At 40.6% G+C, this 16,416-nt stretch overlaps 1 protein-coding gene across 1 annotated transcript in view; it reads left to right on the forward strand.

Moving 5' to 3' along the window:
* Positions 1–16,416, forward strand: part of col14a1a (collagen, type XIV, alpha 1a) — a 174,102-nt gene that overhangs the window by 19,864 nt on the left and 137,822 nt on the right. The window contains exon 5 of the mRNA XM_062991785.1: positions 2,160–2,249. Coding sequence (XP_062847855.1) covers positions 2,160–2,249 — 90 coding nt within the window. The remainder of the gene's footprint in view (positions 1–2,159; positions 2,250–16,416) is intronic.

Here is a 16,416-nt window from a genome sequence, read left to right on the forward strand (position 1 = left end):
TCAGCACTGCAGTGACAATGACATGGTGGTGGTGTGTTAGTGTGTGTTGTGCTGGTATGAGTGGATAAGACACAGCAGCGCTGCTGGAGTTTTTAAATACCGTGTCCACTCACTGTCCACTCTATTAGACACTCCTACCTAATTGGTCCACCTTGTAGATGTAAAGTCAGAGACGATTGCTCATCTATTGCTGCTGTTTGAGTTGGTCATCTTCTAGACCTTCATCAGTGGTCACAGGACGCTGCACACGGGGTGCTGTGGGCTGGATATATTTTTGGTTGGTGGACTATTCTTAGTCCAGCAGTGACAGTGAGGTGTTTAAAAACTCCATCAGCATTGCTGTGTCTTATCCACTCATACCAGCACAACACACACTAACACACCACCACCATGTCAGTGTCACTGCAGTGCTGAGAATGATCCACCACCCAAATAATACCTGTTCTGTGGTGGTCATGTGGGGGTCCTGACCATTGAAGAACAGCATGAAAGCAGGCTAACAAAGTATGTAGAGAAATAGATTGACTACAGTCAGTAATTGTAGAACTACAAAGTGCTTCTATATGGTAAGTGGAGCTGATAAAATGGACAGAGAGTGTAGAAACAAGGAGGTGGTTTTAATGTTATGGCTGATTAGTGTATATTCTGTATTCATTTGACTTTTTTTTTTTTTTCATTTGACTCTGAATGGATATAATTATCATTTTCACACGTAAATCCACACTTAATTACCCATAATAATGAAGTAAAAACATGTTGTTGTTTTTTTTTTATTAATTCAAAATCAAAACCAAAATCTCTTAACTCAAAATTATTCAGATGCTTTACGGTGGCACTACAAATTGTGGTCAGATGCATCCAGTTTGCTTTAATTTTCATTGATCCAGTTGGAGTCCATCTGTTTCAGCTGAATTGATTAAACATAGCACATCTAGGTCTTTTATATACACTGTTCATTTCAAAACAAAAATCCAACCATCCAAGTCCAAGTACCTGTCTGGATATCCATGATCAATTACCTCAATGACATTTTAAATACAATTTTTTTTTAATTGAAGAAGTTGGACACAAAGTTGAACCTTTGTAAAGTCAGTAGTTCAGCCAAATTGGGCATCCAGACAAGAAGGGTCTTGGTCAGGGAAGTGACCAAGAGAAAGAACTCGAAGGCCACTCTAAAATAGCATTAAAAGTCCTCTACAGCACATAATGGCATAGAAAAGTTTAACATAGTGGCATTCATCCAAGAGCAGCTTTACATGTCTCTTTGTGCAGCTTCGTGTCCCTCTGTGCAGACTAGTTTGGCCAGCAGAAACATATCAGCTCACTCTTGCTTGGATTAAGTTCAGATGATGAGCTGACATCTATAATGAGATGTCTGCCAGATATGTTGGGCTAAAATGAGTGTCTGTTGGAGGAAATGACAGAATGAATTGAGTATCATTGGCATAGTAACAGTAAGAGAAGCTATGGAATGATATGACGTTCTATACAATCTACTGTATATAGACTATAATATATGTCTGTACAGATGATTGGCTTTGTCTGGGGGGAGGGTGGGGCCAAATCTCTAGGATGAATTGTCGCTGTCTAGAATATTCCTGGCATGTGCTCAGTGTTGTACAGTACTCTCAGCTACTACAGTGTTGGCCACCAAGTTTCTGGTGCTTAATGTGATGTTTGGGGTTTTAAAAACTTTTGCCCACATGGTGCACCATACTTACTGATTCACGAGGGTTCTTCAAAAAGTTTCCACACTTTAAAACTCTATTTATCAAGAATTAAAAAAACTAATGACATCACTTTTCTACATCGTCACCTTCCGATGCATTTTTCCAGCGTCGTACCATCTTTTTAATGCCATCAGCAAAAACTATTTTTGGCTGAGCGTGTAGCCACTGATGCACCTCTGCTTTCACATCATCATCACATGAAAATCTTCTTCCCCTTAAAGCTTTGTTGAGCGTCCAAAAAGGTGGAAATCAGATAGCGCTAAATCCGGACTATAAGTTCTCTCCCAGTCTCTCAGACACGACCAATTACTACTCCTCCTACTACACCCTCATCGTTTCCAACCAAAACATGAAGTGCGGAAACTTTTTGAAGATCCCTGGTACTTTAATTTATGTATATTTATTTTGGAATTATTTTCTTTTCTGCAGCTGAGTTTCGGGAGGTTGATGGAGAGATCACCCAACCAAACAGATTAAAAGAAACCTTGCCAACATCGGGCGGCCCTGAGACGTTAGGAGGTACGTCCTAACACGAACTAATTTGTCTTGTTTTAACCTTACGTGTTTAGTTTCTGTGTTTGTGACTGCCAACATTTTATTTTTGGTGCTCCTACATTTTCGCTTATTATTGCTGATGAGAAGAGGCCTGCTGTCATGACGTTTGATGCTGGTTTGATAGTGAATTCAGTCGTCAGAAGATTATAAGCACATCAATGAAATGGTTCTACTGACGCTCCTCTGCTTCCAGCTCTTTTACTCCAGTTGTACTCGATTAAAAAAGTGTTTAATGATAATGACAGCATTTTAAAATCATTTTTATTGGGCCAGGCTGCCTACCTATCCTGCTAGATTTGTGTGAAGGTTTATTTTTCTGATTGTTTTGCGTCAAGGCTGTTTTTTACCGTTTAGCCTGAAATGAATGTGTGTGTTTGCATTAGTTAGATGGCATTACAGGGTACTATGAAACAAGACCCTTTAATAGATGGTGGTCTGAGAGAGAAAAAATATCTGTGGCATTATTGTTGGTACGAAAAGCTAGCTTTTGACTGACCGGTCATTATCACATCAGACACACAGCAGTTATTATCCAGTCTGATCAGTCTGCTCTGCTGCTTTCCATGTACTGGGAGTGAAGACTGTTAGGAGGTACAGTAGGTAGATCTGTGTCCATTCATTTTAAACAACACAAAATTTAATACAATCTGTGAAGGGTTTGAAATATGCTACAGAACTCGGTAAGGACATTCGAGACCCTCATCAGGAACACGCTGTCAGCCACATGGTGAAGCCACATGGGAAAATGCTGCAGAAGTCAGCAGAGGTTGATTTTGTAGATGTTGCTCACAGTCTTTAATTTGAGACTCTTCTGTGCTATTCTGACAGGCAGCAGAGATTCGGACTGGGCTTTCTCACAGGGAGTATGTCAGTGTGTGTTTCTCCTTCTCAAACTGGTGTAACTATGGGAGCAATATGGTATACACTGATTAGCCATAACATTAAAACCACCTTGTTTCTACACTTTACTGTCCATTTTATCAGCTCCACTTACCATATAGAAGCACTTTGTAGTTCTACAATTACTGACTGTAGTCCGTCTGTTTCTCTACATACTTCTTTAGCCTGCTTTCACCCTGTTCTTCAATGATCAGGACCCCACAGGACCACCACAGAGCAGGTATTATTTAGGTGGTGGGTCATTCTCAGCCCTGCAGTGACACTGACATGGTGGTAGACACAGCAGCGCTGCTGGAGTTTTTAAATACCGTGTCTACTCACTGTCCACTCTATTAGACACTCCTACGTGGTTGGTTCACCTTGTAGATGTAAAGTCAGAGACAATCGCTCATCTGTTGCTGCTGTTTGAGTTGGTCATCTTCTAGACCTTCATCAGTGGTCACAGGACGCTGGTTGGTTGGTGGACTATTCTCAGTCCAGCAGTGACAGTGAGGTGTTTAAAAACTCCATCAGCACTGCTGTGTCTTATCCACTCATACCAGCACAACACACACTAACACACCACCACCATGTCAGTGTCACTGCAGTGCTGAGAATGACCCACCACCCAAGTAATACCTGCTCTGTGGTGGTCCTGGGAGAGTTCTGACCATTGAAGAACAGCATGAAAGGGGGCTAACAAAGCATGTAGAGAAACAGATGAACTACAGTTAGTAATTGTAGAACTACAAAGTGCTTCTATGTGGTAAGTGGAGCTGATAAAATGGACAAAGAGTGTAGAAACAAGGAAGTGGTTTTAATGCTATGGCTGATCAGTGTATATGGCTGAAAGTATGTGGACATGTCTCCTAATTAATGAATTCATTGTCCCAGTTACACACATTGGCAACAAGTTTATAAATCTAGCACATAAAATAAATTATATGCCTCAAATTTTATGACAATAGTTTTTGGAAGGTCCTGTCCTATTTTTTTGATGAGTTTTCTGTGGAGAAACTACAGTAGCCAGCCTAAACACCATTAAACAAATTTATGGTCAGGTGTCCAAGATACACCTTTTTCTTAAAATAAAAGACGTTTTTTTAATCATACCTTGTTTGATATAATTGTAAAGATATTGAATCCTGAACTCAAACCTGAATCATGAGCTCATCTCACCCCCAGTCGAAGCTCAAAGAGAATCTCTCTGGGCCACCCATCCTGAAGGCATGCTGTTTTGCTGTAGTGTGTGTATATATTGTATGGATGTGCTGGCAGCTGTTGTACATTATCATTAGACTCTGTCTAAACAGACAGATTTAATTCCTCAAAATGCTATTTAAAGACGCTCATGGGCTGGCAAACTATCTGAGCACAACAATAGTCATATTCAAACGAAATTACTACTTTCCCTATAAATAAAAAACACTTTAGTCTTTCAGAGTAGTGTCAGTTTCAATTTTTTACAACATTAAAAGCCTTAAGATACCACCTGCAATCCTGATTTGTGCTCAACATCTGGACACAAAGGTCAATCTAAAGCAGCAGCTATTCTCGCCCATATCTAATAGCTGGGTGGCTTTGAGCTGGTATATCCAGAAATTGCTTAATTAAGAAACTGGTAGGGATTCCCTTGTTTCTAGAAAAAGGAGACGTGTTGCTTTTAGAAAGCAATTAGTTTTAAGTGTAGAGCTGGTTAGGGCCATCTGGAGCAGCGCTTGATGTCTGGGATTGTGGTAAAAGGTGGTGATTGTCAGACTGAATCACCGTCTGTCACACACTCAGTGAATAATGGTACAAGAAAAAGGGCTGGGTGATAATGGTCTTTGCTGACCCTCTTGGCCAGAGGGCAAGACACTGGACGGTGTTGCAACACCTGCACTTACTCTTAGAGACATACAGGTGTGAAAGACATGGTTATTTGTTCCTGCTCTCTAGAGAGCTACAAACTAGCAGACTGGGATTTGGATGATACATCTTTGCATATTTTTTTGATCGAAGTGGGCAGTCTTGAATGATGGTATTTTGCAGGGTTGGTTTTCTCCAATGTGCACTTTTAATAAGGCATCACTGGCATGTTATTTTCAGAGGTGCTGTGAAAGGTCTGGACAGATATGGATGTCCTTTAGGGTTCTCCAGTGCACTTCATTAAACAGTGCTAATGCTGAGAATGGTACACCGACTGGGCATAACATTATGACCACTGACAGGTGAAAGGAATTATACGGATTATCTCTTCATCACGGCACCTGTTAGTGGGTGACATATATTAAGCAGCAAGTGAACATTTTATCCTAAAGTTAATGTTTTATAAGCAGGAAAAATGGGCAAGCGTGAGGACTTGAGGGGGTTTGACAAGGGCCAAATTGTGATGACTAGACGACTGGGTCAGAGCATCTCCAAAACTGCTGCTCTTGTGGGGTGTTCCCGGTCTGCGGTTGTCAGTATCTCATGCTTTGGTGTCCACATACTTGGCAATCGAGCGTCTGTGGGATGTGCTGGACAAACAAGTCCGATCCATGGAGGCCCCACCTTGCAACTTACAGGAGTTAAAGGATCTGCTGCTGCGGCCAGATACCACAGCACACCTTCAGGAGTCTAGTGGAGTCTGTGCCGAGACCGGTCAGCGCTGTTTTGGCAGCAAAATGTGGTCATCATGTTATGTCTGATCGGTGTAATAACATTATGTACAGTATTGTGGCTGAGGTGGCTGGCTGTTATGGTCATTGTATGGTCATACGGACATTGTTCTTAAAAAGCGAGTGATTTTTGCTGATGTACATGATGAATACAAAGCATCTTTTTACTGGAGGGAAGCAAAAACCAACAGAAAACATTATGTTCCTCTCACACTCATACTGAAAAAGACACTATGGTGATTCAGTCAGATCACTTGGGTATTTTAAGATATAGGACTTTGACGTCAATGACGTCAAGTTCATAATGAACTGGTTATGAACGGGTTATATCCATACAGCATCTAATATTATTAATTTGATGCTGAAGATCATATTGGACATGCCATTAAAAACTTAAAGAGCATTCACGTTTTGGAAGGCTTTCCACAGCATTTTAGAGCGTGTGGGAATTCCCTGCCACTGGAATTCCTTAACACCAAACTTGTTAAGCCATGTGTTAATAGATCTTGCTTTGAGTACAGGAACTCAGTCATGCCAGAACAGGCGGAGTGTATAGTTTACAGTGGGTGTGGTTTAAAAACCTGAACTTAGTAATTAAGAAGGGCGTCCATATACATTTGGACATAAATTGTATATCATTAGCTACTGACATAAATGTTATAAAATACACTGATCAGGCATAACATTATGACCACCTTCCCAATATTGTGTTGGTCCCCCTTTTGCTGCCCCATACGCAACAAACTGTGATGCACTGTGTATTCTAAAACCTTTCTATCAGAACCAGCAGTAGCTCGTCTGTTGGATCGGACCACACAGGCCAGCCTTCGCTCCCCACGTGCATCAATGAGGCTTCGCCGCCCGTGACCCTGTCGTCGGTTTACCACTGTTCCCTCCTTTGACCACTTTTGATAGATACTGACCACTGCAGACCGTGAACACCCCACAAGAGCTGCAGTTTTGGAGATGCTCTGACCAAATCGTCTAGCCATCACAATTGTCAAACTGGCTAAAATCCTCACGCCCATTTTTCCTGCTTCTAACATCAACTTTGAGGATAAAATGTTCACTTGTTGCGTAATATATCTCACCCACTAACAGGTGCCGTGATGAAGAGATAATCGGTGTTGTTCACTTCGCCTGTCAGTGGTCATAATGTTATGCCTGGTCGGTGTATATGAATATTTAATCCATTTGGAAAGCTGCATTTTAAAATAAAAAAGTACATTTAGTTCACAAGCCGCAATCTGAGTACCACAGTTTTAGAGTCTGCTCTACACATGTACCTGCGAAGGTCCTGGGTTCAATACCCAGGTGGGGTGTTCCGGGTCCTTTCTGTGTGGAGTTTGCATGTTCTCCCCGGGTCCGCCTGGGTTTCCTCCGGGTGCTCCGGTTTCCTCCCACAGTCCAAAGACATGCAAGTGAGGTGAATTGGAGACACTAAATTGTCCATGACTGTGTTTGATATAATCTTGTGAACTGATGAACCTTGTGTAATGAGTAACTACCGTTCCTGTCATGAATGCAACCAAAGTGTAAAACATGACGTTAAAATCCTAATAAACAAACAAATATATTTAAATCGTATAGCATATTCTGAGATGTGAAGGAATTGCGACTGGATTGACAGGACTGATGTAAAAAGAGAGGATGGAAAACTTGAATCTGTGTTTTTGTGATTAATTTTTAGGTGTGAAATTATTATACTTACTTTAGTCAACTGTTCCATTGTTTGCCAGATATTTTCATTTAAAATGTAATGCATATTAAAAGCAATTATCATAATTGTATTTCTGTATTGACAGGCTTGTTAATTGGCAGAGCCGCAATCCACTATCACAGTAACAGGTCTGTTTTTATTCAGTGCTCAGCACACAGGTTTAGCTGCTGGTGTTTAAAATTCAGCTCTGATGGCTCGCCTCAGGACATCAGTACAACTGCTCACTTCTAATCTCATACTGATTGAGCCAGAATTCGTAGAGTTTGTTTCTCACATTTAATTTATGGTGCACCAGCACTCTGGTGTAATCCCCCAGCCATATGGCAAACAAGAAAACTCCAGCTTTCTAGAATCCTTGATGTGTCACTAAATGGAATTACAAGCTCTTAATATTGTAAAAATACACCTCTGCTGCCATGGTGTATAATAATGGCCGATTTAGTCTGCCAGCCAGAGAGAAAACCACCGTCTGACTGGCCATTGTGAAAATGGATCATTTCCTATGAATGCATATTATTACACAACATATTACACTTCTGTTTATTGTTATATACACAACATGGGTATCTAATAGCCAAAGGGATCTATTGTAGATATCTGACCAACATCTTATCAGACATAACTGGCAATAATATAAAGTTCTGTTCAGACTTCTGTAAAAACTTTCTACAAGATGTTGGTTTGATTATTTGTCTGTTGGAATATGTTGGATGAAAAGGTCATCACAAAAGTGTTTCACAGGGTTAAGGTCAAAACTTTTCTACAGGCCGCTGGAGTTTATCCACACACTAGAGTTTATCCACAATCCAATCCAGCATCTGTGGGATGTGCTGGACAAACAAGTCCGATCCATGCAGGCCCCATCGCACAACTTACAGGAGTTAAAGGATCTGCTGCTGACATCTTGGCGCCACCAGATACACCAGATGTATATTTTGCCTTACAACATGCAAGTAATCAGAAAAAGGTCTTTGAATCTGTCCCCTCCAGCTTGGCACACCTAGATAGAGAATATTTGCCCATTCTTCCTTGCAGAAGTGTTTGAGTTCAGTCATGTTGCGTGGAATTCACTGCTCTCTCTCAAAGTCCATTCACAGATTTTGGACTTGGCCACTAACCATCACCATCCTATCCATAAGCCACTCCTGCCCCTCTTTAGCTGTCTAGCAGATGGTCACATGTTTTCCCTAAAAATTTGAATGTACTTGGCAGCTTCCATTTTCTCTACCACCATGCTTCACTGTAGGTATGGTGTATTTCCGGTGGTGTGCTGTATTTGGTTCTAAACATACTGTTCAAGAAAGTTCAATCTTGATCTCATCTGTCATCTTTCTACAAGATGTTGGTTTGATTATTTGTCTGTTGGAATATGTTGGATGAAAAGGTCATCACAAAAGTGTTTCACAGGGTTAAGGTCAAAACTTTTCTACAGGCCACTGGAGTTTATCCACACACTAGAGTTTATCCACAATCCAATCCAGCATCTGTGGGATGTGCTGGACAAACAAGTCCGATCCATGCAGGCCCCATCGCACAACTTACAGGAGTTAAAGGATCTGCTGCTGACATCTTGGCGCCACCAGATACCACAGCACATCTTCAGGGGTCTAATGGAGTCCATGCCTTGACGGGTCAGGGCTGTTTTGGCAGCAAAAGGGGGATCAACACAATATTAGGAAGGTGGTCATAATGTTATGCCTGATCGGTGTATATTTTTTCTTACAACATGCAAGTAATCAGAAAAAGGTCTTTGGATCTGTCCCTTCCAGCTTGGCACACCTAGATTGGGAATATTTGCCCATTTTTCTTTGCAGTGTTCGAGTTCAGTCATGTTTTGTAGAATTCACTGCTCTCTTTAAGTTCATTCACACATTTTGGACTTGGCCACTAAAGGACCTTCACCTTTGGACCTTTGTCTATTCTTGTTTGAGGGTTTTTAAAAATTGTAATAAATAGATAGATAATAAACAGATAATAAACCAATACAAATCAATGTTACCTTGATTCTAAGAAGACGAACAGAGTAGACAGTAGGGATGTAACGATGCACCACAAGACAGTTAAAAATCAATTCACATGTGTAACGATTCAAATCGGTTTACATGTATAATGAATCGATATTCACTTTAAACAGCAGAGAGCACTGGCGCTATTCACCTCGCCTGGATGACGTCACTACAGGGTTGTCAGGTTCGGAATTTTCCAGCCAAATTTATTTATGTGAGGACACTTTCTTTATTTGTAATATTCATTTACTTATATAATGTGGGATTTATTTCAATTCAGTTTTTTTTACACAAAAAGAGAAATGTGCAGCATTGTTTTGCATAGTTTGTACCTACCTCAGAAATAAAAGGACATTCATTATTTAGATAAATAAAAGATAAGCACAAATACAGTATTTTATTTTATTTATTTATTTATTTTATTTTCCCCCCCTTTTTCTCCCATGTTAGCGCATCCAATTTCTGCCCGTCAATCATCCTCTCACTAATGCTGGTCCCTGCTCCTGATTTGGGAGGACAAGGCTGCTCCACGCCCCCTCCGACACGTGCACAGCAATCGAACATCTTATCACCTACACTTTGACGAGTGCGGTGCAGTACAGCGCTGTGTACGGAGAGCCGCACCCTCTACCGCACTCCTTTCCCATTTCCGTGCAGGCGCCACCCACCAGCCAGCAGAGGTCGTAATCGCACTAGTCTGAGAGAGAGTATAATCTCGCCCCTTATCTGAACAACAGGCCAATCGTTGTTCATATGGCCGCTCAGCCTCAGCCGGCAAGGTAGAGCCGAGATTCGATGCGATGTATTCGAAATCTCGGCTCTGGTGAACAGCGTGTGTTTTACCGCTGTGCCACCTGAGCGGCCATCAGTATTTTATTTTATTTTATTTAAAGAGAAATAATAAAAGGAAACTTTGTCATAATTTGTCTTTAATTTCATTTTGTTTAAAAAATCTGAAAAAAAATCGTATTGTGAACCCAGTATCGTGAATCGTATCGCATCGTGGGAAGAGTGTATCGTTACATCCCTAGTAGACAGTGTAAAAAAACACTAAATATTTCGTAGGATATACCTTGTCTAACTGTCATACTCTTTTTTTACTCCCTCGGTCTGTCTGTCCTGTCTGTTTAAATCAGTTGTTTTTGTTTAAACATGCTAATTTCCTGAAAAATCCCTCTGTCTTTGTTGATATTACTGCCGGTCCCCTACAGGACAAGCAATTGTGTTCAGAGAGGAGCTTAATTACTTTATCCCGACTCTCTTGTGTGTCTCACCTCACTGTCTCTTGCTCTGTTTCTCTCTCTCAGTGCTCATATGCATGTATTTCACACTTTACTACATTACTCTAGGTGTTTGTTTGTTGTTTCAAGTGAAGCTGAAGTGATGAATGAAATTACTGGACAAAATTTGATTTGGGCAATTAGTGAATCACTGAGTTTACATGCACTTCATACACATTTTAGTGAGTAATTACATTTGTGTTGTAGCATGGCTGTAATAAAGTTCACTGGGCTTATGATTAAACTTTTATTGACCCATAAGCAGCATAAAGTAAAAAAAAAACCACACAATTTCATTTTATTATCTTGGTAATAAGATACACTGTAATATACTCTCTTGCCATGCCCATAGTGGCCGGGGGATGGGGGGGGTAGGGGGTGAGGGTGGATGCCTGGAGGTGCAGATGACTGTAGAGTACAGTTACAGTGTATCACAAAAGTGAGTACACCCCTCACATTTCTGCAAATATTTTATTATATCTTTTCATGGGACAACACTATAGAAATAAAACTTGGATATAACTTAGAGTAGTCAGTGTACAACTTGTATAGCAGTGTAGATTTACTGTCTTCTGAAAATAACTCAACACACAGCCATTAATGTCTAAATAGCTGGCAACATAAGTGAGTACACCCCACAGTGAACATGTCCAAATTGTGCCCAAAGTGTCAATATTTTGTGTGACCACCATTATTATCCAGCACTGCCTTAACCCTCCTGGGCATGGAATTCACCAGAGCTGCACAGGTTGCTACTGGAATCCTCTTCCACTCCTCCATGATGACATCACGGAGCTGGTGGATGTTAGACACCTTGAACTCCTCCACCTTCCACTTGAGGATGCGCCACAGGTGCTCAATTGGGTTTAGTCCATCACCTTTACCTTCAGCTTCCTCAGCAAGGCAGTTGTCACCTTGGAGGTTGTGTTTGGGGTCGTTATCCTGTTGGAAAACTGCCATGAGGCCCAGTTTTCGAAGGGAGGGGATCATGCTCTGTTTCAGAATGTCACAGTACATGTTGGAATTCATGTTTCCCTCAATGAACTGCAGCTCCCCAGTGCCAGCAACACTCATGCAGCCCAAGACCATGATGCTACCACCACCATGCTTGACTGTAGGCAAGATACAGTTGTCTTGGTACTTCTCACCAGGGCGCCGCCACACATGCTGGACACCATCTGAGCCAAACAAGTTTATCTTGATCTCGTCAGATCACAGGGCATTCCAGTAATCCATGTTCTTGGACTGCTTGTCTTCAGCGAACTGTTTGCGGGCTTTCTTGTGCGTCAGCTTCCTTCTGGGATGACGACCATGCAGACCGAGTTGATGCAGTGTGCGGCGTATGGTCTGAGCACTGACAGGCTGACTTCCCACGTCTTCAACCTCTGCAGCAATGCTGGCAGCACTCATGTGTCTATTTTTTAAAGCCAACCCCTGGATATGACGCCGAACACGTGGACTCAACTTCTTTGGTCGACCCTGGCGAAGCCTGTTCCGAGTGGAACCTGTCCTGGAAAACCGCTGTATGACCTTGGCCACCATGCTGTAGCTCAGTTTCAGGGTGTTAGCAATCTTCTTATAGCCCAGGCCATCTTTGTGGAGAGCAACAATTCTGTTTCTCACATCCTCAGAAAGTTCTTTGCCATGAGGTGCCGTGTTGAATATCCAGTGGCCAGTATGAGAGAATTGTACCCAAAACACCAAATTTAACAGCCCTGCTCCCCATTTACACCTGGGACCTTGACACATGACACCAGGGAGGGACAACGACACATTTGGGCACAATTTGGACATGTTCACTGTGGGGTGTACTCACTTATGTTGCCAGCTATTTAGACATTAATGGCTGTGTGTTGAGTTATTTTCAGAAGACAGTAAATCTACACTGCTATACAAGCTGTACACTGACTACTCTAAGTTATATCCAAGTTTCATGTCTATAGTGTTGTCCCATGAAAAGATATAATACAATATTTGCAGAAATGTGAGGGGTGTACTCACTTTTGTGATACACTGTATCTTTAACCTGCAGTTCAAAGCATTCTCTAATCAAAGCATTCTTGGGACTCAGCTCTGACTCAAACTCAAACTTAAAAGAAGCTTTATTGGCATGACAAATAAAGGCATTCATATTGCCAAAGCTCAGTTACAGAGAAAAGAAAAATAACAATAAGAAATAACAAATATATACAAAAGTTACAGATGCAAAAAAATATAGATATAATAAAATAATAATAGAAACAGTGCAAATATTAGCAATTAAAATGGAAACATTAATGGTAATGAGGTAGTATTAAAAATTTGTTGTGTGCGTGCGTGCGTGAGTGCGTACGGGTGTGTGAGAGACATAGTCACCCACTGTCCCTCACCTGGCCTATCCCAGCTTTTCAATGGGCGCAAGGCACACAGTAACACCCTGGACGGGGTGGCAGTCCATCGCAGGGCAGACACACATACACACACACACACACATACACACACCCATTCACCTATAGGCCAATTCAGTGTCATCAATTAACCTGACTGCATGTTTTTGAGCTCCCGGAGGAAACCCATGCAGACATGGGGAGAACATGCAAACTCCGCACAGAAAGGACCCGGACCACCCTGCCCCACCTGGGGATCAAACCCAGGACCTTCTTGCTGTGAGGCAACAGTGCTACCCATCGAGCCACCGTGCCACCCAGCATTAAATCAACAGAAAAATATAGGGTTACAAAATATTTTTATAAGATATTAGGGATGATCCAGTGTTATGAAAGAGACATTTGTAGTATGTAAATCTGATGTAAATCTTTTGTAAAACCCTAAAGTAGGAATTAAAAACAGCTTAACAATTACCAATGGGGTTAAAAATAGACAGAGTTTTTTTCTGTGGTAAAAATGACTTGTTTGTGTTAGCTGCTCAGTTTTACACCCAGTCTGAACTAGACGATCTTAGTGGCGACAGTATTATAAACAGCCCAATGTTGTGTCTGCTGTGGTCCGTTCTGAGCCGATGCACAAATCCTTTCAAAGAGTAAAAGCGTTTATTCTGTTATCACAGCTGTAGATCAAAGAGACGAGGGCTTGCAAACAAACAGATCTGTTTCAATACTGAAGGCCAGCACTTGGGAATGGATAACTTAATAAGAGGTTCTGAGCTGACACATCTCCAACATAAAGTCAGCCAGTAGTGCTGAGAGAGCTGAAATTTCCATAGCATTCATCAGAGCCTGAATGAAATCCTGCTCATGAAATGATATCTATTGCCACTTTAATTTTTCGCCTTTATTATTTATTCATGTCTCGCCTTGTCCCAGCAGGAGTTTTGTATAAGAGTTATCATGCATGAAAAACTGTAGTCATATTCACAGCTATTCACTTTTCCCTAACATAACAAGCAGTGAAGGTTTGGTTGCTATAAAGAGTCCAAAAAAAGGACAAGGTAATTTCATTCCTTAATGAGTATTTAAGCAATTAGCCAGAAGAAAGCAAGTTTACATCCAAGATCTGCATTTAGCAGACGCTTTTGTTTAAAGTGACTTACAGTACTGTGACAGTATATTGTCTAAGCAATTAAGGGTTAAGGACCTTGCTCAAGGGCCCAACACTGGCGGGGCTTGAACCAGCGACCTTTTAATTGCTAGTCTAATACCTTAACCACTAGGCTACAACTGCCCCTTAGTAAAGTTTACCGTTAATTTTTTACTCAATTCCGACCAGACTGCTAGTCACTGCTACAGCAAGGATGATGTTACCTGGCTGTTAAGTGTCATTTTTATGACCACTTGAATATTAGTCACATTTCCTGATTTCCCCTGTTTTTGGGATGATCTACAAAGATAAGCAATGATTTACAATGCTGTAGCTGTTGCATTTAAGTACACCTAAAATACAAGAGAAAAGAAACTACGGTAAAGGAGAATTCTAGAGGTCAGTATACTGTGTCTACTAGTAGTAATTTTTTATTAAGAAAATTTTTACCAATAAAAATTTCTATTAAAATTCTTATAAAATTATTAAATCTAAATTATCTTTAGAAAGCCAGCCAATGCTTATAAAGACAAGTCTGGCAACATTATCTGGCAAAAGTGAGAATCTGTTCATAACTCTGCCACTGCAAACAGACAGGGTGCTACATTGAACCATTTCTAGATGCAACACATATAACGTCATGTAGAGCCAACATCGTTAACTATGTTAAAGCGTCTACAGTCCATTGCGATCTATTTAACACCAGTGTTTGTAATGTTCCCATGACGTGTACAGTCCATGGACTTAGCAGCAGCAGCTCGAGTAATTTGTAACTCACGACCGCAAACTGGAAAAAGACCCATGTTATCACTATACAGTATAAACACAATGTTGCTGTGTTAAAGCAGCACAAATTACCATAGTGACGTATGTTTAAAGTGGCACAAATACAGCCCAATAAAAATAGTTTGATAAAAAATTTTATTCTTGATCAATGTTTTTGATCACAATTACAAATTTAACGTGTTAATCGCGTTAAGATAAGATAAGATAAGATAGCCTTTTATTATCCCACAGGGGGAAATTTGTAGAAAGCAATTAACAACAGCCCTAATTGTGCATAATAATGTAAATCTAATTTAAAGTGTGAAATGCTGCCACTTGAAAGTGTTTGTTATAACTCAGAAATGGAGGAGAAGATGGTCTGTTTGTCCGGTTAACAAAAGAAAACAGGGAAAGTTTATTATTTCGGCAATCAATCCCTGTGAACTGTATTCAGCTCTTTGCGTCTGCACTGATGCCTAGCTACAAACACGTCTTTGTGTCTGATTGTCAGCCATGTGTAAATTTTGGATATGTGTCTGCTGACAACAAGGGCAAGCTTTTGTCAATCATACCTGTAAAGGATGTGAAAGTGAAACAAATCTTATCAAAAACTGAAGCCCTAGTGTGTCTTAAAAACTATTTATCTTTTACAATACATTAATGTTAATACAAGACTAAAATAACGAGGTGAAAATGAGTTTGTACATTGAAATGTGTGGTTAAAGGCTTGGAAACTCAACTACAAATGGGCAAACGAAAAGAGAGAAAGAGAGAATAAAGAGGATAAAATGGGGGATAATGTAATTTAAAATACTAAAATTTAAAAATATAAAAAGAAAACAGGTTTAATTCTAGCTGTAATGATCATACAATAATGAAAAGTCTGTACTCTGTCTTTGATGAACCTCAGATGGAACAATGTACTGTACATGCAGGCTGTTCTCTAACAGGCTAATATAATCAAAGTCCAAAAGACAGTAACAATATTAGCTAAAGAAAAAGATCACTTAATCACAGATGTGTGATTTGTGCATAGAAAATGTAGTGCATGCTCTGGACTGGTAGAAGCTCTGCAGTGTAAAGGACACTCCGCTGCCCTTGACATTCACTTGTGTCGAGTGTGTTGAGGAGGACCAGACTCAGCCTTATCATGTCTAATTGCAGTACCACTTTAATTAAGAGGATCTGGCAGAAGATTATTAGTTCAGTCATCACCATGAAGCAAAGTGGTTCATCAGAAGCTCTTACTGTCTCTCTCATATATTCACTTTTTATTCTGAGTGTCTGAGATTAATACTGAGCAACTGTGCTTGCTCTAATTCTGAG

Source organism: Trichomycterus rosablanca, chromosome 3 (genome assembly GCF_030014385.1).
Source record: "Trichomycterus rosablanca isolate fTriRos1 chromosome 3, fTriRos1.hap1, whole genome shotgun sequence".
In the NCBI taxonomy this organism is placed as follows: Eukaryota; Metazoa; Chordata; class Actinopteri; order Siluriformes; family Trichomycteridae; genus Trichomycterus; species Trichomycterus rosablanca.